This window comes from Tursiops truncatus, chromosome 11 (genome assembly GCF_011762595.2).
Source record: "Tursiops truncatus isolate mTurTru1 chromosome 11, mTurTru1.mat.Y, whole genome shotgun sequence".
Classification (NCBI taxonomy): domain Eukaryota; kingdom Metazoa; phylum Chordata; class Mammalia; order Artiodactyla; family Delphinidae; genus Tursiops; species Tursiops truncatus.
Genome location: NC_047044.1, coordinates 41,935,779 through 41,956,869, shown reverse-complemented (window position 1 = coordinate 41,956,869; position 21,091 = coordinate 41,935,779). Strand labels below are relative to the sequence as shown.

At 39.1% G+C, this 21,091-nt stretch overlaps 1 protein-coding gene across 7 annotated transcripts in view; it reads right to left on the bottom strand.

The window, feature by feature from the left end:
- NAP1L1 (nucleosome assembly protein 1 like 1) overlaps positions 1–14,341 on the bottom strand; it is a 32,952-nt gene extending 18,611 nt beyond the window's left edge. For 5 of the 7 annotated variants that reach the window (XR_012324287.1, XR_012324288.1, XM_019918457.3 and 2 more), the window contains exon 1: positions 3,931–3,967. Coding sequence is in view for 5 of the 7 variants with exons in the window: in XM_019918457.3 (XP_019774016.1) it covers positions 3,931–3,947 (17 nt within the window). In the remaining 2 variants the exon portion in view is untranslated. Of the gene's footprint in view, positions 1–3,930; positions 3,968–14,199 lie in introns of those variants that run through there. The other 2 variants (XM_019918460.3, XM_019918454.3) reach the window with 2 other exon arrangements.
- Between the last annotated feature and the right edge of the window lie 6,750 nt (positions 14,342–21,091).

Sequence of the window (21,091 nt, the reverse complement as noted above, 5' to 3'; positions counted from 1 at the left end):
GATTTTATATGAGATGGTAATAAACCAAGCTAAAAAGTCTACATATCCCAGCCTACCTTTCAGCTAGATGTGGCTATATAACCATCTTTTGGCAGTAAGGTAAAAAAAGAGGAATGTAGAATTTTATATATATATATATAAAGCCTCCTTAATAGAATGGTAAACAGCTGGAACCCTTTTCGATATTGCTCCCTCCCTAGAACAGGGATATGATGGCTAGAGCTCCAGCAGCCATGTTGGACCATGAGGCATCCTAGAGAACAGAACTCACCAGCTAAGAATAAATTAAGGAGTCTGGAAAAACAGAAGGATCCTGGATCCCTGGTGGCTGTGGAACAACCACGTCAGCCTGTACTTACTATCTTTGGACCTTCCTTTTTTCTTCACTTCATAGGGGAGATGGGGAAGAACAGTAAAAGTTAAGAAGACCTGAGTCTACTTCATGCTTAGAGTAAAGCCAGGAGGATGGACCATTGAAAGAGAAGGTAAAAAGTAATAACATTCTTCCCATTTCATCTTAAAAATCTAGTTTTTGAACATGAGATTACAATCAGCATTAAAATGGGGAATTAGGATATCTAACTCAACATACAGATCATCATACAATTCCTTGTGTTATTTTACATTTTAGTATGGTATTTGGTTAGTCTAGAAATAGCATTTGAAAAATTAATTTTTCATATAGGAACTATAAAAAAGGTCAACTGTATTCTGCTAGAAAAATCTGTTTCTGTCAACAAAGGGAAAAAAAAAACAGCCTTCCCATCAGAAACAATACAGATTATTTTGGGCATATCTTTTATTCACTATAAAGTTAAGCATAAAGACAACATGGAACAGCTCTTCCTCCAGTGCCATCTCATTCAATCATTTATTGAACATCTAAAACTTAAAGCTTTAAAACAGAAGTCCACAAACTGTGTCACATGGCCAAATCCAGCCCAGGCCTATTTTTGTAAATAAAGTTTTATTGGAACACAGCCACATTAATTTATGTATTGTCTCTGGCTTCTTTCACACTACAACGGCAGAGCTGAAATAGCTGCAACAGAAAACTCATGGCCCAAAATGCCTGAAATACTTACGATCAGGTCCTTTGAAGAAAAAGTCTGCGGACTCCTGCTTTAAAGAACAAGGATCTTCCTCTTCCTCCTACCCTCCTAAGAGCTCACAGGCATCCAATAGTAAATAATGGGGTGGGAAGCATAGGGCAGAATCAAGCTACCACAACCAACTTACTCTTTTATCGAAGTTTAAGACAAAATGAATGTTAGATGACAGACTGCACATACTCATCTGATCTTAATCCTTCCAAAATCTCCACTAAAATTATGACAAAGGGGTTTTTAAACAAATACTGAAGGACAAGGAGACAAAAAGCAGCAAATTCACCGACAACTGAAATCTAAGTCAGCAGTGGTAGAGCTGAGAACGAGCCTAAACACAGAATCTTAAAAAGGACACTTCTAGAACTAGGGCTTGGGGGTGAAGGTGGATAAAATAGGGAGAACTAAGCAAAAACTAATAAACAGTTAAATCCTTAGATCCTCTTTATCACTCTAGCAGAACAGTTTCTTCTCTGGAAAGGGAACTGGAAGCTCAGACTAGAGGATCACAGATATATACATACTACTGATAGAATGCTGAATGCAGAGACCCCTCCCCAGCTGCCTTCTCCCAAGTTAGTTCCCAAATGTATGGAAGCCGTATCTTTACCCCAACACTCTTTACTGGGGTATGTGACCAGCCCCAAAAAAAATGCCATTCTGACAGTGGGGAGTCTCACAACAAATGTCTGCCCTGGTGAGCCCACATTAAAATCCTAAATTGAAAGCACTCCCCCCCTCCCAACAGTCAAATTCGCCAATTAAGTTTTAAAAAACATCCTTCAACTATGCATTTCCCCCACCCAGTCTTAAAGAGCAAACAAGTATTACCTCCTATTTGAGGAAAGCCTCCTACATGGAGACCAAAACAGGAAAGAAAAATTTAAGACCAAACAGACTATACAGGGGAAAGAACATCCAGAGAAAAGATATTACAATCAGTGAAGTAAGAACAAGATGCTATAAAAATAGGAACAGAGAGCAAAGGAACGCTTGAAAACTAAAACAGAAATTTAGAAACTCAATACAAGAGTTAAAAGATAAAGTTTCTTCAGCTTTGCCCAGAAAGAAGAGCAAAGAGACAAAGATGGAAACTAGGACAAAAGGTAATCACAAGAACCAGTCCAACATATAACAGAAGCTCCAGAAATAGAAAATGGGAACAAGACAATCAACAAAATAAGTCAAGAATATTCCCTAGAACTGACAGCTATCAAGTTGCCAGACTGAGAGTCCACCACTGAATGCCTAACAAGAGATTAAAAAAAAAAAGACCTAACAATGTAAAAATTTCTGAACTCCAAAGCCAGAGTAGCTTCCAGAAATAGACACACATGTCTACGTTTTTTAAAAAGTGTTACATACAAATGATCAAGAATTATGATGATTTTGAACTTCAACACAGCAACACTAGAAGCAAGGTGACAATGGAGCAATGCCTTCAAAATTCTAAAGAAAAGTGATTCCTAAATTACAATTCTACACCCCAAATATCAAGCAGAAGGGTAAAATAGTCATCTTCAGTCATGCCATCTCAAAAGAATTTACTTCCCTTGTACTCTTCCAAGGTACTAAACCAAAGAACCAAAAAAAGAAAACATGGGATATAGCAAACAGCACCCAAGAGAGGAGAGACAAAAGGAAACCCCAGGAAGATAAAATAAATCCACAATGACAATTGGCAACCAAGGTCAAGCAATCCACACTGGAGCAGTGTGATTCAGGAGACAATCACTTTGACAGCCATTATCACTAAAATGTCTGCTGCCACTCTTCTTTTTATGCTGAAGACAGTATACATGGGAGGATTGGCCAAATTCGTGTAAGTACTTGAATGTGTTGCCCTTATGATATAAGTTTCCTGCCCTCCCACCTCCATGTTCTGCTGCCTACAACAGCTGTGGATAATCACATCATAACCCCTTCATCCTGAAATGTTCTGTTTTACCTATTCCTGAGTTGGCAGACTATTGTGAAATTACAAACAGCAACAAACAGTGCAGGTCACCTCATTCTCCTTCACCATACTTCTGCAAGACACCCATCCACACTAGAACCCTGACAGATGCCAACTTCAATAAACCTATGTTTCCAGGATGTATGACCTTGCCCAATGACTTCTCCAAAATAAGCCCTTGTAAAGACTCAGGAAAGCTGAAGCCAGTCCATGACCCAGATACTCCTTTACTTTTTATTTTCCTACCTTGGACCCTTCAACTAACACTGCTTTTTTCTTTACACAGCTAAGTTTGTAACTGCTATTCAGATTTTCAAAAGTAAACACTGATTAAGAATTTGTAGGTTGTAAAACTCTAAAGAAAAACAAAGAAGCGAATTAGACAAAAGGCAAGATAGTACTGACACCTCTGGAGAGAAAAGGAGGATGCAATTGAGAAGGGGCACACAGGGCTTCTAAAAGTAATGATCCATTTTTAAAAACTTGTACACAAGTGTACTGTTATTCTTTAAATTCTACACATAAGCTTCACACACTTTTTATCTTATATGTACGATACTTTACAACGCAAGTAGTAAAATCTTTGAGAAATGGTAAAAATGAATTCTCCAAATATTTATGACTCATTATTGTGCTCAGCACTTCCCTAAGAATAAATACTGACAAACGGTTTACTATATTTATGACAGTGATTATGTATACTATATTTTGTCTTGAATACATTGTACCCAACTTTTAAAATAGCAGGCACTAAAGCATGTCATTACCATACATTTTCATAGTACATAATTTGTACTGCTGTTAACTACATCACACGGTACAAAGTGATGCCAAATCTGAAAAAGGAACCAACTATCTGCCACTTACTTGTCGATGTCTGCCATGTTGTATGAACGCCAAATATCTATGGAGAGAAACATCAATGTTAAAAAGAAAGAGCATACGACTTATTTATAACCAATAAAAACATTTGAAACCAAAACCTTTAAATGAATATCACGTTAAAACTATTTCAAGAAAAAACACGGAACACAGACACTAGTCACTGAAGTAATTTTTCAGAGGATGCTGCTTACAAGTTACTACTTGGCATTCAGAATCTATTGGGCAAGGGTTTTTACAATAGCACTGTTGGTGAAAATCTAATGTATGCTAGAATCACAGGAAAGGAACAATACAAAGAGTCTTTATTCAAATTCCTTTAACAACCATGAATGGTCAATTTTTGCTTAAATTTCTGGGCTGCTTAGTACCTCACAGATCAAACCCAGTTGATTTTTTTTTTACTTTGACAAGTTTTCACATATATATACACCCGTGAAACCATCATCAAAGTCAAAATAATGAACATATCCATCACTCTCAAAGTTTTTCCCCTGCCCTGTTAGAACACTTCCCTTCTCCCCTTCCTGCTTCCCACCCCAGGCAACTGTTGCTCTGCTGTCACTCTAGTTCATACTTTCTAGAATTTTATAGAAATGCCATCATACAGTATGTACTTTTTTCCCCCCAGTCCGGCTTCTTTCATTCAGAAAAATTATTCTGAGATTCATCTATGTTGTAGTATTTATCAAATATTCATTACTTTTTATTGTATAATGGTATTCCATAGAAAACATATATTCTATTGTACGTTTAAATATTCAGCTGCTGATGGACATCTGGGTTTTCTTTTGGCAGGGGGCTATTATAAATAGAGCTGCTATGAGCATTTGTGTATAAAAGTCTTTGTGTGGACAACTGTTTTACCTCTCTCAAACCCACTTGATTTTTACAGTATTAATTTTTATCAAATTCATGTTAAAAAGTTAAAATCTGCCACATGCTGTACTGTACTCATTATGCTCCCCCTGGAGATCTTTTTTTTTTTTTTAGTTTAATAATTCTTGTTATCAAATGTCAGCCCTTTAAACTATTTAATGGCAGTTATAAAAAGCTCTGGTCCCAATCTATGTCAAGTAAACCTTCCTCATCTCCGCGAATGTACCTCATGTCACATCACTGAATACCACCACACTCCCAGCCTACCCCGGATATGCTGGCACACTGTCCATAATGTTCTTGGTTGTCAGACCTGAATACTGTTAGGACTGATCAGAGCATGTCCTAAGTTCTTTTGTACTATAAGATTAGTATTAATTTAGAGAATACTGCTTTTAGAAAACCAAAACCTTATAAAATAGATAATAAAAACCTGCTGTACAAAAAATAAAATTAAAAAAAAAAGGAAAGCCAAAACTAAGACAAAATGTGTTACACTGAGCCAGAAAAATGGCTGAATGCCATAGGTAATGCACAGATTACTTTTTAAAAAATTAAGGTTAGAATCCCACATTAAAATCAATTTTTAATCTTTTAAAAATTAAAACCTTAGTTTAACTCACAAGATGCTACAAGATGTGATTCCTCGTACCAACATGCTTAATATGCTTTTCACTTAAAGAATTAAGAGTTACTGATTTTAGCAGTGAAGTGCTTTCATTTGGAATAGTATTGCTGATCCAACATCCACCCTTTAGACAATTTAGAAATATTTCTTCCTAATGTATCCTACTCTATTTTATACACTTTCTGTTTGCTGTAAATAATTTCTAACAGCATTGATAAATTTCTCTAGTGATGCTGGTTAATTAGCTAGCATTAACAAAACATTTATCAAAAAATTATGAAGATACTAATTCAAAAATAAGAAAAATATTCAATCAGTCAAAGAAACACAAGCGGGATTCAAACTTGTCTACGAAATCAGAGTAAGGATTTTCTTTTAATGCAGGGAAAATTATGGTGAATATGCATTCTTAAATATGGCTAGTGTTCCTTTAAACCATTATCTTTCTGGAGAGCACTTTGGCCATGGGAATAACAAAAGCCTTAAATATGTCCATCTCCAGCCTTGGTTATTCGCTTATGAGAACCTACCTTGAAAAAAATTAAAGGGTCTCAGGGTCTGTAAATGTTTCATGCTCACCTAATAGGTTCTTCCCAGTCCTACACATTCTTTGGCTCTCAGCTCAAAGATTTACTTCTTCAAGACAGGACAGGCTGGCATTTACTTCTTCAGAGATGCCTTCTCCAACTTGTACATCCTGGCTAAGTAAGATTTCTGGGTTGTACACACTCCTATAAAGCTCCATTTCTTTCCATCATACAATGTCTCAAGTTTGTAATTATAAATTATTGTGATTATTTGACTAATGTCTGTCTCCCCACAACTGACCAGGCCATAAAATTCATGATTACAGGTATTATATCTGCTTTTTCCAATCACTGCATCATATCCTTCAGAGGAGTATAGAAAGTATACAAAGCAGTATACAAAAAAAACCTTAGTATTAATGTGCATACAATGGAATGCTGTGCAATAAAAAAATGAAGCAGATCTGAGTTGATATGGAAAGAGCACCAAAGCAGGGGTAAAGGATGTATGGCAAAATCCAATCTGGATATATATGAATGTGCATACTCATACATGTACATACTTTCTTGTGAATAAGACATTTCTGGAAAGATACACCAGAAACCTAACAGGAGCTACCTATAAGAGAGAAAAGATTGGAAGTAAATGAGAACTTACGTTTCATTCTGCATTATTCGGTTTTCCTATACAGATACTTATTTAATAACATTTTAGAATTTGCCGGGTTGAATATACAGTGTAGTAAATCCAGCAATTATCAAAAGTATGAAACAAAAAACACCCAAAACTTCTAAATTCAAATTTTTATATCATTTTAACATGTTCACAGAAAAATGGTTACACTTCTACCCTCAGTGTCCACCTTGTGGCATTACATTTAGAATTCAAACTCTTATAATGAAATTCTTTTGATTCTTTATTACAGAGGATTCAAGATACAACAAGATGGCATTCACTTCTTCAGAGATGCCTTCTCCAATCTGCGCATTCTGGCTAAATTAGGTTTCTTGGTTGTATACACTTTTGTGTTTTAAAAAAAAGTATGCCAAATTTTGCAGTCAGATCATTTGGGTTGACAACAGCTTTGTAGCAATCTAGCTCAGGCAAACAACTTCTGGCCTTATTTCATCATCTTCAAAAAGCAGGAGAAAATTTTTCCCTCATTGGATTTCTCTTATTAAGAAGCAAATTCATGTAAAAGATTCGTGTTTGACACCTAGTTAACACTCAATAAACACACACAATGTTTTTCATTCTGTCCATTTTGAATTACCCTTTACATGGGGTCAGTGTTCCTGCAAAATAATTAGCTAGAATGATGCCTAAAAACAGCTTCTTTCAGTTTTGACAAATGCAGACTGACCAGTAAATGCACCATGGCAGTATAAGATGTTAACATTAGGGGAAACTGGGTAACGGGCATACGGGAACTCTGAACTACAACTTTTCTGTAAATCTAGAATTACAAATAAATCAAAAAACTAAAAATAAAGGAGCTATTCCCATACCCAGATTCAAAACCAAGGAGTGGACGCAAAAATCTGCATTTGAAATAAGAAACCCAGCTTCTGAGGCAGGTGGCCCTCAGACATTCAGATCACACTGAAAAACACAAGTTTAGGTTAACACCTGCATTGATTTTTTTTTTATTGCAGTCAACAACATTAAGTAAAATCAATGAGAATTTTATTTATCAGACATGAAATTGCTTTCTAAGAGTTCTGAAGAATTTCCACTCCTGGTAGTGACAAGTTAGATTATTCAGACCAACTCTACCAATGAAAACTAATTAAAAGTACAGAATAAAATATGTGTTAAAATCTTAAAAGCATGGGAAAATGTTAATAAGATAGTAAGAAATTACTAACACAAAACTGAAGGCAAAACAGGAAGCAAAAGGATAAGTAGAAGGAAGCTGCTTTTGCCCTGAGGGCAACTGCCAATCAAATTTGAACTACTGTCTGGTGAAACCAAAAGCCCTGGACTTATTCAAGGTAGGAAATCTTTATAGCAAACCTCCCAAATTAAGCAGGAACCTCAAAGTGCTATATTCTCAGAGATAATACACAAGTCCTCCTGTTCAAAAGCCCAAATTCACCTCATCTGCACTGCACCCAAAACCTTAAGCTATGAGCTTAAAGCCATCTCAGCATTCCTAGGCACCTGCGTATCCAAATGTAAATGAAAGGTGCCTTCATCCTAGACCTTAAATAATTCATAAAGTAATTTTCGAGAACAATAGGGGCAACAGAAAAGAATACAACAGAAGCCCATCCTATGAATGGACTTAAATATTGTCAAAAAGACCACACAGAAAAAACAATCATGCTTATTAAGTTTGAAAATACAGTGTCTGTAGCAGTACCTACAAGAAACAGTCATTTACTAAATAAAGGTGATAGAGCAAATCTGGCAAAGAACTAAACAGAACTTCTAGAAATAAAAATAACAGAAATCAAACTAAATGGGCAGGTTTAACAGTAAACCAAACACAGATGGAGAGAGAATTAAGTGAGCTGGAAGTGAGCTTAGACGAAATCTTCCAAAGTATGGCAGAGACTAGAGGATAAAAAATACTGAAAAAGCATTTTAGGACACAATAATGTCTAAAAAAGATTTAATACAAGTTCTAGGAGTAGAGGACAGAATGGGCAGAATATTTGAAGAAATAAATAGCTAAGAATTTTCCAGAAGTAATGAAAGACAAGCCCTACAAATTCCAATCAGAATAAATAAAAAACCCACACTTAGATATATGAGTGAAAATGTAAGACAATAGGGACAGAAGTCACCTCAAAAAGCACACAGAGAAAAGACTTAGATTAACTTCAAAGGCACAAAAGACTGACTACTGTTTTCTCTTCAATAGACACCAAAAGACAACAGAACGTACTGTGTGCTCAATGTGCTGAAAATAACTACGGATCTTAGAATATTACACCCAACCAAAACATCCTTTAAGAATGAAGGTGAGGGACTTCCCTGGTGGCACAGTGGTTCAGAATCCGCCTGCCATTTCAGGAGACACGGGTTCAAGCCCTGATCCGGGAAGATCCCACATGCTGAGAAGCAACTAAGACCGTGTGCCAAAATTACTGAACCTGTGCTCTAGAGCCCACAAGCCACAACTACTGAGCCCATGTGCCACAACTACTGAAGCCCACACACCTAGAGCCCAAGCTCCGTAACAAGAGAAGCCACTGCAATGAGAAGCTCACACACCACAATGAAGAGTAGCCCCGCTTGCCGCAACTAGAGAAAGCCTGCGCGCAGCAACGAAGACCCAACACAGCCAAAAATAAATAAATTTAAAAATAAGAAGTAAAAAGTTTCCTTCAATTAAAAAAAGAACGCAGGTGAAACAAATATCAGGCAAAAATATCTCCAGCACTCTCATTAATAAATGCTATTAAGTATATTCTTCAGGCAGAAGGCAAGTGATCCCAAACACGAGATCTAAAGATACAAGAAGAAATAAGAGGAAATAAGGCTATCAGCGTATACCTAAACAAATATTTTAAAAGACATAATATCACCACTGTGTAGTGTTAAATTTAAACTACCATAACACTGTCAGTGGTGAGAATAAGGGGGGGGAGGAAATGGATTATTCTAATGTTAAGTAAGCATGTTATAATTTCTAAGGTGACTCCAAAATTTCAGAAAGAGAACATGTAGCTTCCGAAGTACAAGGAACACCAAGTAAATTATACCTATTTTTACATCAACCTAAAAGAAAAACAGGTTTTGGACAAATAAAAAGTACACACACACAAAAATCAGATTTAAACCTAATCATAGTGATTACATAAATCAACTAAAGGCTCCCTTTTAAAACTGTCAGACTAGATTTAACAAAATCCAACTGCATCCCACTTACAAGAAACACATCTACAACGTAAGAATACAAAAAGCTTCAAAGTAGAATACAATCCTTAACCAAAAGGTGGTATCACTGTTTTAAAGTTTAAAGAGGTTAAAGTTTACGACAAAAGGTTCAACCCACTACCCAAACAATATATGTTACAGAAGATCTCAATGGAAAGACAGCTCATAACATGACTGAAGGCAAATCTTAACCCAAGAACTTGAACATGAAGAAAATCTTCCATTGGAGAAAGAGGGGGAAACAAGTGATTCAATCAGACCATCATTTGATTATTCTGTGGTCTTATAATAGCTAGATGTCCAGACATCAAATGACCTACCATTTCAGTGTACCTGATTCTGTTCTCCTTACTTTCAATGAGAAGGAAAGAAAGCTAATATTCATGGAGCTTACTCTGTAGAAAATTATTACATGCTTTCCTCTTATTTGCAGATTAGTAAGCAACTTGCTCAGCAACACACAAGTGAAAAAACTAGGAATTAAAATCTGACTTCCAATACCCATGCCAATTCCACTATTCCAAAAGCCAAGGGGCCTCCCCTATCAGCCTACTGCTACATAGATTATACAGTAACCTATAGTAATATTCCTTTACAGAAAATGACTACTTCATGGTGAAACAGCCAATCATTAAAAACTACAAATGTTTTAGGAATTCCCTGGCGGTCCAGTGGTTGGTTACGACTCCGCACTTTTACTGCCCGGGGTGTGGGTTCGATCCCTGATTGGGGAACTAAGATCCCACAAGCCATGCGGCACAGCCAAAAATATAAAAGTAAGAAAATAAGAATTAAAAAATAAAAATTTTTAAAGAATTAAAAAAAAAAAGAACTACAAATGTTTTAAAGCAAAAGAGTCCAAGGGAGCCAGTAACATCCCAAGGAAAACATTTCCCTTTACTTCAGACCTCATATCTCATTCCAAATGCATTTTAAACAAATCTGTATTTTGGACATTGCTGTTCTATTAACAATTTCGGTGGTCCAGGGGCTCAGTACTTTACTTGATTCCAGCACAACACATCTCATTCTTTATGCTTTTTTCACTTCAGGGATATCAAAAGTCAACCTAGAAGTGACTTTTGTATTACACTCCCAAGCCAAATGAACTCCTATTTGAGAACACTGTCTTCTGTTCAAGGGATCATCTGACCCAACAGCAGAGAAACATACTGATATTTCTTGAAAATTCACTCAGCAATAACAAACTAAAACAATTTATTCACATATCAGACATATGTTGGAAGAAATCTTCAGGATTGTAAGTGCTTGAACTTTCCCTTGAAGCCCATTGGAACCCAAGCAGGGTGCTTTTAAATTCCCAGCAGATGTATACAGTGTAAATTTAAGTCAAGGGAACTCCCTTTAAACCAATATAAAATCCTTATTATAAATCATCATTGTTCAATTATGTAACCTTGGATAAGTTCTTTAACTGCTCTGTACCTCAGTTTCCTCATCAAAATGTTGATACCAGCTATCTCCAGGAGCATTAAATGTGTTAATATACACACAGAGTAAAACATTGCCTGAATAATCATGCAAGAATATTTTCTGCCTGTTGTGCTCTTCTTATGTACCCTCTTTACCTGAGAAAATAATTCAAATTAATAAACTCTTCAAAATTATAGCCTCCTTTCCCAAAAAAAATCACAATGTACAAAACTTCTGAGCAAGTAAAAATACATCAAACTATGTAGCAGTAAAAGGCACAGTTGGTAACCAGAAGTGTAGAGGCCACTTTCCATGGCAAGCCCAGTAATGTGATCTAGTGGGCTGCAGTCAGAGTACTAAGCAACTTACTTACAAGGATGAGTGAAAGCAACCGTGCTCACCTTCTAACCCCTACTCTGCCCAACAGGGAGAGAACTTACTCAGATGAAATTAGTATGAAATGGGTCTTAATGTTGCCGTTTTAACAAATTCCTTCATGTAAAGAAGGTTATAGATACTACACTATCTCCCACTTCCCCCACTTTCTTTTTCTTCAGGGCACTCATCACAACTCAACACTTTATATCTAGACAACCAATTTGCCTGTTTGGCTCATGAAATAAGGTGTATGTCCAAACAGGAGTTAAAATATTTACTCAAAGAATCAACTAAGAACACAAGTAATTACAGGTTTGATTAGACTTGAGAATATGAATAGATTGTTCATTAGTTTTCTAAATTGATCAGGGTTCATCCCCTTTCATTAATATTTCAAATTTACAATCAAGCAGAAAATAAAGTAAGCAAAGCAGTATGTTGACATCTTCATACCTTTAAGTCAATCAGATTCTACCTTTTTTAGCCCCTTTTCCTGCAAAAGGATGCTGTATGAATACATTTTGGGGAGTTTAGAATCAGTCATCTCGAGGCAATATGGGCAAGTTGAGTAAGTAATAAAAGAAATAGCACCTGGATTAAATTAGTTCTGGTACAAGTGTTGGGTGTGTTTTTTTTTTTTAATCTCTAGAGTACAAGGGTGTCACATTTAGTATTAGCTTAGTAATTTTCCCTGTCAATAGGTCCTATATCAAAAATAGGTACTTTGCAACATATACATTTTATCAAAGTTTTCAGAGTGATATAAAAGGACCAGTCTTCTTAAAAAGTAAATGGCACATTTTAGATTTGTGCCGTTAATTTGAACTCAGAAAACTTAGAAAGAAGCATGAGATTTAGCCCCAGAAGATCACTGTAAACCTCATTTACCAACGGTCAGCTTTAAATAAGTTTTTCTAAATATAAGGTTTTTCCCTTAGCCAAAGGTGTATTACTAAGTACGTATAGAAGTAGGATTAATTAAAGCCGACAAGAAAATAGGAACTAAATACTATTCTGCAAAGGTATTTTGATGCTACGTATTTTCAAAACTGGCAAATTTCGTTTTCCAGCTCAGCTCTCCTGAAATCAGGCAAGCAGTTTGAAGTTGTGAGCTTTTAAAGCGCAGTCCTTACAGTATAATCAGACAGTGAGAGAATAAAATTGGGGCTCCTTGAGGACATCATGTGCCCGGTTCTTGTACTCGGAAAACCCAGCCCTCCCCTAAAGGACCTCATTACCCGTCTCCCTGCCCTGCCTCTTTTTTTGAGGGCAAAGCGGGCGCACTGACAAGGCAGCAGACTACACACTTCGCTCAGTACGTTTACATTGACGCCGCATTCCACCCCGTAATACCTCCTCCACCATAACCCCACTCACCTTAAAAACAAAACAACTGGTTAACTATCTTAGACTGGGAACGTGAACAAAGGAACTAATTTGTAAGAAAGCAACAGAAGTCCTAGAAAAATTAAAGACATTGCAGGCCAAATCCTTTACTTCCACCTTAGAACTGTTCAGGCTTAGACTGATTAGGATCAATTCTCCCCAAATAAAAAACCCTGGTCAAGATACCCATCCTAATTCTAATTTGTACTTGAGACACCCAAAAGAATCTCTTGTTAATAACAGCTAACGTAAGCGCTTTACACGTGTTAATTCTTTAAAATCCTAGCAGTGGAGGTCCTGCTTCATCATTCAGCACCTAACGTTCACACTTTCCTCCGGTACCAATAAAAAGACTAAGACCAAAGAGAAGCAGGGAAGAGTTGGAAACCCAAGGGCTGGACTTATTGGCTCACTATTCATTTTCACGTCCCACCATCTCCACAACTTCCAGTAAAGTAGGGACAACCAGACAGGGGTCTCCAATCAGGCCCCGCCGGCGACCACGTGCGGAGGGAAGCCGCCGGGGGTTTCCCCTCCCAGACCCATCGCCGCCTACAGTGGGCGGGGAGCCCAGGAGCCTCGCTGCCTCCCCGCCCCCTCCCCGCCCAGGGGCCTCGTCCCCTCACAGCCCCTCCCTCCCATCGGAATTCGCAGCCTCCGCGGTTCTTTCCATCCCCCAGCGGCCTCCCTCCGAGTATTATTTTTGAGTGAGCGGGGGCGTCGAGGCGGCGGTGGGCTACAGACCTGGGCCCGGGCCGCACCCCAGGCGCCTGCCGGTCCCTAGTGGCGCAGCCGCCGCCTCCTCCGGGCGCCCGGGCGTCGCCGCGGCCTCGCTCCCGTCCGCGCTGAGAAGCTGGTGGAGCTCAAAAGCTCGGTGCAGACTAGCACGCGGGCCGCACCGACCCCCCCGCGTGTCCTGATCGGTTCCCCAGAGAAGCGCCGGCCGATCCCAAGGGCCCTCTCCGACTGCGGGGTCGAGACTCCGCAAACGGCTCGGGCTCTGGCCTCACAGGACGGCCCCGGAGGCCCGGGCGGCCAGCAGCCCCCGCTCGCGGTTCCCCGTCCCTTCACCCCTTCCCTCCGCGCAGGCCGCCTCTACGTCCCCCCTTCCCCTTCGAGTTCCCGTCCGTTACCGGTGGGTAGCACGGGGAGCCAGGCGGCCGGAGCTGCGCAGGCAGTGACTCAGGGCGGCGGCGGGAGGAGCAGAAGGCGGCGCGGCGAGCAGATGGCGCTAAAAAAGACCCGAGAGCCCGCCGCTCGCGCTCATATACAATTAGCGTCAGCACGTAGGGCCCCCGCCACCGCCCTCCCCCTGGCCTCGCCGTCTCCTAGCAACGCGAGCGGGAGGCGGGTCCAGGACGGGTTGCCTAGCAACAGAACCGTCCTTCTTTCCCCCCCGCGACCTCCAAACCTCCCGCGCCAAGCTTGGGTTCCTCGGGTTCCCGCCTCCGCCCCTTACTACGCCTCCAGCCATCTCTTTTCTTCCCGCTTCGCTGGAAAGGAACTCGCAACCCCTTCCGTTCCCGGGAAGGGCCCAGACCCGCCAGCCTCGCCCCCCGCTCACCTCGTCCCCCTTGCGTGGTACTGGGAAGGGTGAGGGCAGGGGGCCAGCCACCGGGTCCCGGCTTGCCGCATCCTAACGGCGAGCGCTCCTTAGTTCCCGACGCTGTCACGGCCTAATTCCTGCAACTCTCCGGTCCCCGGTAACCATTTTCTCTCCCCGCCCATTTTTCCCCCTCAGAACAACAGTTCTTTCCTTCTAACCACTTCGGCGGCGTCTTCTGCTGGTTTTGCTTCTCCTAACTCAGGGGTATCCGTGGCTTCCGGGGATGCTCTTCATTACTACCTCTCCATCCTTCTACCAGACTTGCGATCCTTTAGGACTTTCGATGGATGAAAATAGCATGTTTGTGTATTGTCTGGATGCTTTATAATGAGGACAGTGTTGTTTGATCTTTTTGAAAAAGTAAATCCCATGTAAAGCCTCAGGGCCTGTGAAACCTCATGGCTATTTTTCAGTTGAAGCTGGATTGACTAATATTAACTCTTAAAACAGTGGTTCTCGAAGTGTGGTCTGAGGGTCCCCAGACTCTTTAAAAGGGAAAGTCAAAAGTATTTCCATAATAATACTAAAATGTTATTTGCCTTGGCACTCTCATTCTCTCATAAGTGTAGAGTGGAGTTTTACAGAGGCTACATGACATGTGATATGGAAACACTGGAAACAGAAGCAAATATTAGAATCCAGTCATCTGCTGTTCAACCAGATGTTAAAGAGATTTGCAAAAACATGAAACGATGCCACCTACTCAATTTTTTTTGTTTTGAAAAGTAGTTACGTTTCATATGAAAGATTCTTTTCTGTTAAAATGAAATGAAATAACGAATGTTTAAAATGAAATAACGAATAACTACTCTTAAAATTTCTTAATTTTAATTTCAAATATGATAATATAGGTATCTATAATACACATAAAAGTTCTTGGAGTCCTCAATTTTTAAGAATGTAAAGGGGTCCTGAGATTAAAAAGTTTGAGAACTATTCTCTCTTGTATTCCTTGAAACTTCTAACTGCTTAGAGTCATCTCTTGTAATTCTCATGTTTAGCAGCAACCCCTAATCCATTTTAGAGGATATGGTTTTTTCCCTCGGCACTCCCCAACCTCATTGAAATTAGTTGCCTTTTCCACTCTGTGCTACTGAGTTTATCCATTCATTTTGGGTTTTCTTATGTGATTATTTTGTTTTTCTCAACTTTCTGTCTTCATATACATCCTACTTGACAATGATGTAAGGCTAATAAGGATTATAATCACATCAATAATGACTCCTTGGGCTTCCCTGGTGGCGCAGTGGTTGAGAGTCTGCCTGCCGATGCAGGGGACACGGGTTCATGCCCCGGTCTGGGAGGATCCCACATGCCGCGGAGCGGCTGGGCCCGTGAGCCATGGCCGCTGAACCTGCGCGTCCGGAGCCTGTGCTCCGCAACGGGAGAGGCCACAACAGTAAGAGGCCCGCGTACTGCAAAAAATTAAAAATTAAAAAAAAATAATGGCTCCTCCTGAAGAATCTACAATACACAAACTAGGTAGACCAGTGCCCAAAATGTCAGTACACTTGGCACTAATTTCAATGGAGTCCTCAAGAGCACCGCAGTCTAATCAAAGGTAAATAACTTTCACCTCCTTTCCATACACGTTGGTGGTTTGAACATCTGAGACCAAATTGAGAAGTTAGCATTCATGATGGTTTCCATCCCACTCCAGGGTGCCCCACCAATTTCAGGCACTGATCCGAGGCTCCTAATTTCTTCAACCCCCACTGCCATATTTAAAGGCTTTATCGTTACCAGTTTATATTCTCTCTTTCCTTTACTCCAGCTCCTTCCTCCGGCTTCCTCCTCCCTTTCTTTCAATTATCCTAGCCAATTTAAGGAATGAAACACGAATAAATTGCTAATAAGGCATGCCTTTTAATGTGATCTTTTGAACCACAGTTTGTAAATCTAAACCTCTACCATTTAAGACCCAGGAAGGGCAATCATTTATGCATTAATTCAACAAATATTTATATGTCAGGAACAACTTGACACACTGGAAATACAGCATTGAACAAGAAAGACATGGTTCTTAATTTTATTGAACTTGTGTTCTGGTGATGTGGGGCAAGTGATAGACAAGTAATGAAATAATCTTAGGTATTAGTAAGTGAAAGAGCTGTGGAGAAAATAAAATCACATAAAGGGGTAGAAGGTGACCAATCTGAGCATAGCATTGAGATTTTCTCATGGCTTAGACCCCCTTAGGCCCCCAAATCACACAATGTAGTTAACTCATGTAATTAATTTACAATAATGGTGGCTCTGGTCACTGATCGTGGATCATGCTAAACTTTTCGTTAGAGTTCCGTTTTTCTTCATTCCCCATTAATTTCATCTGGTAGATGCTTACAGCATTATAGCCCAGTGGTTTAGCAGTGTGGCCTTGAAGTCTAATAGCCCAAGTTTCATCCCTATTTCATTGTGCGATGTTAAACAGCACGTAAGTTGCTTAACCTGGCACCTGACAGATAGTAAACACTCCATAATAAATGTTATAACCCTCTTACTGAGGTTTTGTTTTTGTTTTTGTTTTGTTTAAAGGTTGAAGGGACTGCCCTGAAGTCTAATTATATCTGACTCTATTTTTTGCGAAATATTTTATCAAAGCTATCTTGTCACAAATTTGAAAACATATTTTCCTGAGCTGAAATAATCCACACTGATAACCACAAAAGTACTATATTCCACATTTCTTAGTATTGGGTACAGACACTGTAGAGCTCAACCAGAGAAGTCAGGGACAGAGATGCTGTCTTAAATATGCTTGTGTCTGTAACTGTCCTTACATGGTAGGAAAGAAAACTGTCCTTACATGTACCTTACATGGTACATAGGCTTGAAAGTCAGACAGGCTTAGCTTAGTCCTAACACTGTGACCTTGCAAAAGTACTTACACATTCTGACACTTAGGCTTCCCCGTCTGAAAAGTGCATTAATAATTCTAATAAAATTTGCCTTTTCAGCAGCATGAAATGGAAAAATATATGTAAGCCCCCAGAGCAGTGATTGCATTTAAGTAAATAAGTATTTAAAGTAAGTAAGTAAATAAATGTTTATTTTCTCCCCTCACAATTAATCAATATGTAAAATATGGAACCAATCATAATTATCATCTAAAAAACTACACATTTAAATACCTTATCTTAGTTTTGAATCTGGTTGGTTTTCTTTTTTCCATTTTTTTTCCAAATTATTATATGACTGCAACATAAAATCAATCAAAATTCCAGTGAGGAATTGTGGAAAAGTTGCCTTAAATCTCTTCCTCTACATCCAAAAGGAGATTTATATATATATATATATATATATATATATATATATATATATAAAAATATATATATTTGGTTTGAAAATATCTTAATTTTGCTATCATTTTGAGTTGAAATTTTTATTAAAATGATTGTAGATTCACACACGATTGTATAAAATAACGCAGAGATCCACATAAACTTTACCCAGTTTACCACAATGATGACAACAATCCACAATCTTATTCAGATTTCCCCTTACTTCAATCCTCTTGTGTGTTTGTGTGTTTAGTTCTCTACAATGTTATCACGTGTCAGTTTCTGTATCATCATGTCAGGCAGGATACAGTTCCTTCACTGCAAGGATCCCTTATGTGGCTCTTTGATGGCTGTGTTGTTTTTTTTTCTTTTCTAACTTACATGCCAAATAAAGTTCTACTTTCCCAGATTTTACTTTTTTTCCTTGTTTCTCACACATAGACGACTTAGGGAGAAAACAAGCCATTCCTATGTTCAATATTTCTTATGTGAACTATTTGTAATAGACTTGCAATTGGTCTCCCTATTACCAATCTCATTCCTCTCTGACCTATATGCCAAAGTTATGGTTCTAAAATACAAGTCTAATAAACTCTACTTTGTTATAAAACCTTCAATGGCTCTTTGATGTCTACATGACAAAATAAGACTTGCAAAACCCATCCCAATCAGAATCCATCCTATTTTTCTAGCCATACTTCCCACTACCCACTTTCATGGACCCCAAATTTTATAATTTTTGAACTACTCACCAGCCCTTCAACATGACAAGTGTTTTTATGCCCTCTGTTCTCCCCTTTTTTTTTTCTTTTTCTTTTTCTTGGCTGCGTTGGGTCTTCGTTGCTGCGCGCGGGCTTTCTCTAGTTGCGGCAAGCAGGGGCTACTCTTCATTGTGGAGCTCGGGCTCTAGGCATGCAGGCTTCAGTAGTTGCAGCATGCGGGCTTCAGTAGTTGTGGCTTGTGAGCTCTAGAGCGCAGGCTCAGTAGTTGTGGCACTCGGGCTTAGTTGCTCCATGGCATGTGGGATCTTCCTGGACCAGGACTTGAACCGGTGTCTCCTGCATTGGCAGGCAGATTCTTAACCACTGCGCCACCAGGGAAGTCCCTCTCCCCTTCTATTAATCCTTCAACAACTAGTTCAAATCTTTATCTCTTCTGGAGAACCTTCCCTATCTCACCAGGGCACAGCTGGCTGCACTCCCTTGCCTGTTTTTAAACAACTCTTTCCTGTATGTCTGTATGTATGTTCCCATGTTTCCTTCTCCCCCAACACACACTACACCAGATTGTCAGCTACTACAGGGTCGGGTCCTTCTTTGTTTATATCCTTGGCTTGAACAATGACTACTACAGGCAAAGACCTTCAATAATATTTTTTTGAGTGATGAAATGAAAGAAGCAAGGAGGAAAGCAAGAGAGGGAGGGAGAAAGGAAAGAAATGTTATTGAAAACAAACCAGAAGTCATAATGCTTTATTAAATAATCCTTTTTTTCTTTCTTTTTTTTTTTTTTTTTGCGGTACGCGGGCCTCTCACTGCTGCGGTCTCTCCCGTTGCGGAGCACAGGCTCCGGACGCGCGGGCCCAGCGGCCACGGCTCACGGGCCCAGCCGCTCCGCGGCATGTGGGATCCTCCCGGACCGGGGCACGAACCCGCGTCCCCTGCATCGGCAGGCGGACTCTCAACCACTGCGCTACCAGGGAAGCCCTAAATAATCCTTTTTTGAAAATAATTGCATCAATTCTATATTTATCATAGAGTCTACGTGAGAAAATTTGAGGATCTAGTCTATGCAAGAAGATTTTTAGATATGGTTTGGATATTGTTTGACTGTTTGGATATTATTTTCTCTCATGTATGAAATAACTTGATGATGAAAAGAAACTAAAGAAATACTGAAATCTCTGAGATCATAATGAATAAAGAAAATAAATTTCATGGTATTATTTGGAGACAGTGGGAGTGTCTGTTATTGGGAGAATTGATAGTGAAATGTGGTAGATGCACATCATAGAGAATTATACAGCAGAACATGGGATGTAATATGGCAACAGGGATGAATCTGTAAAATTTAGTGCTTGCAAAATAAAACCACAATCAGGGAATTCCCTGGCAGTCCAGTGGTTAGGACTCCACGCCCTCACTGCCAGGGGCCTGGGTTCAATCCCTGGTTGGGGAACTAAAATCCCACAAGCCGCACATCATGGTCAAAAATAAAATAAAATAAGATTAAATAAATAAAACCACAATTAGATATCATTACACACCTATTACAACTGCTCAAATTAAAAAAAAATAACTGATGGTACAAAATGCTGGTGTATATGTGGAACAATAGGAACCTTCATTCATTGCTGGTATGAATGCAGGATGGTACAGTCATTAAGTCAGTTTAGCAGTTTCTTATAAAGTTAAATATACACTTACCATAAAGAACCAGCTTTCTCATATCTGGGTATTTACCCACGTGAGTTGAAACACACACAAACCTAGAGGGGAATATTTATAGCAACTTTATTTGTAATTGCCAAAAACCAGAAGCAACAAAGATATTGTTCCACAAGTGAGTGGATAAATAGTGGTACAATCGAATACTACTCAGAAATAAAAAGGAAGCAGTTACTAATTTACTCAACAACATGTATGAATCTCAAATGCATTTTTGCTAAAGTGAAAGGAGCCAGATTCAAAAGGCTATATATTATGTAATTCCATTTATATGACATACGGAAAAGGCAAAATTATAGGTATGGAAAACATACCAGTGGTTGCCAGGGATTCAGGAGGAGTGAAGGGTTGACTCCAAAGGCACTGCAGAGGGAGGGGATGTTTTAGGGTAGGAACTCTTCTATACTCTACAGGTAGTGGATACCTATAGACTTGATGCATTTGTCAAAATCCATTTGCTGTATTCAAATTAAAAACAAATCAACCAAGATGATGAGAAATCCTGGGATGGAATGAAGGCTGTGACAAATTAATCTAACTATATTATAAATATATACTATAACCTCATTGAAGGGGTAGGTAGAAAAGGAACTGACTTTGGAAAACAGTGTTTTCACTAGATATTATAAGGCTAAAGGCAAAAACTTTGTACTCTGTTTGGTAAATCTGTTTCTCATAGAGCTAAGTATTA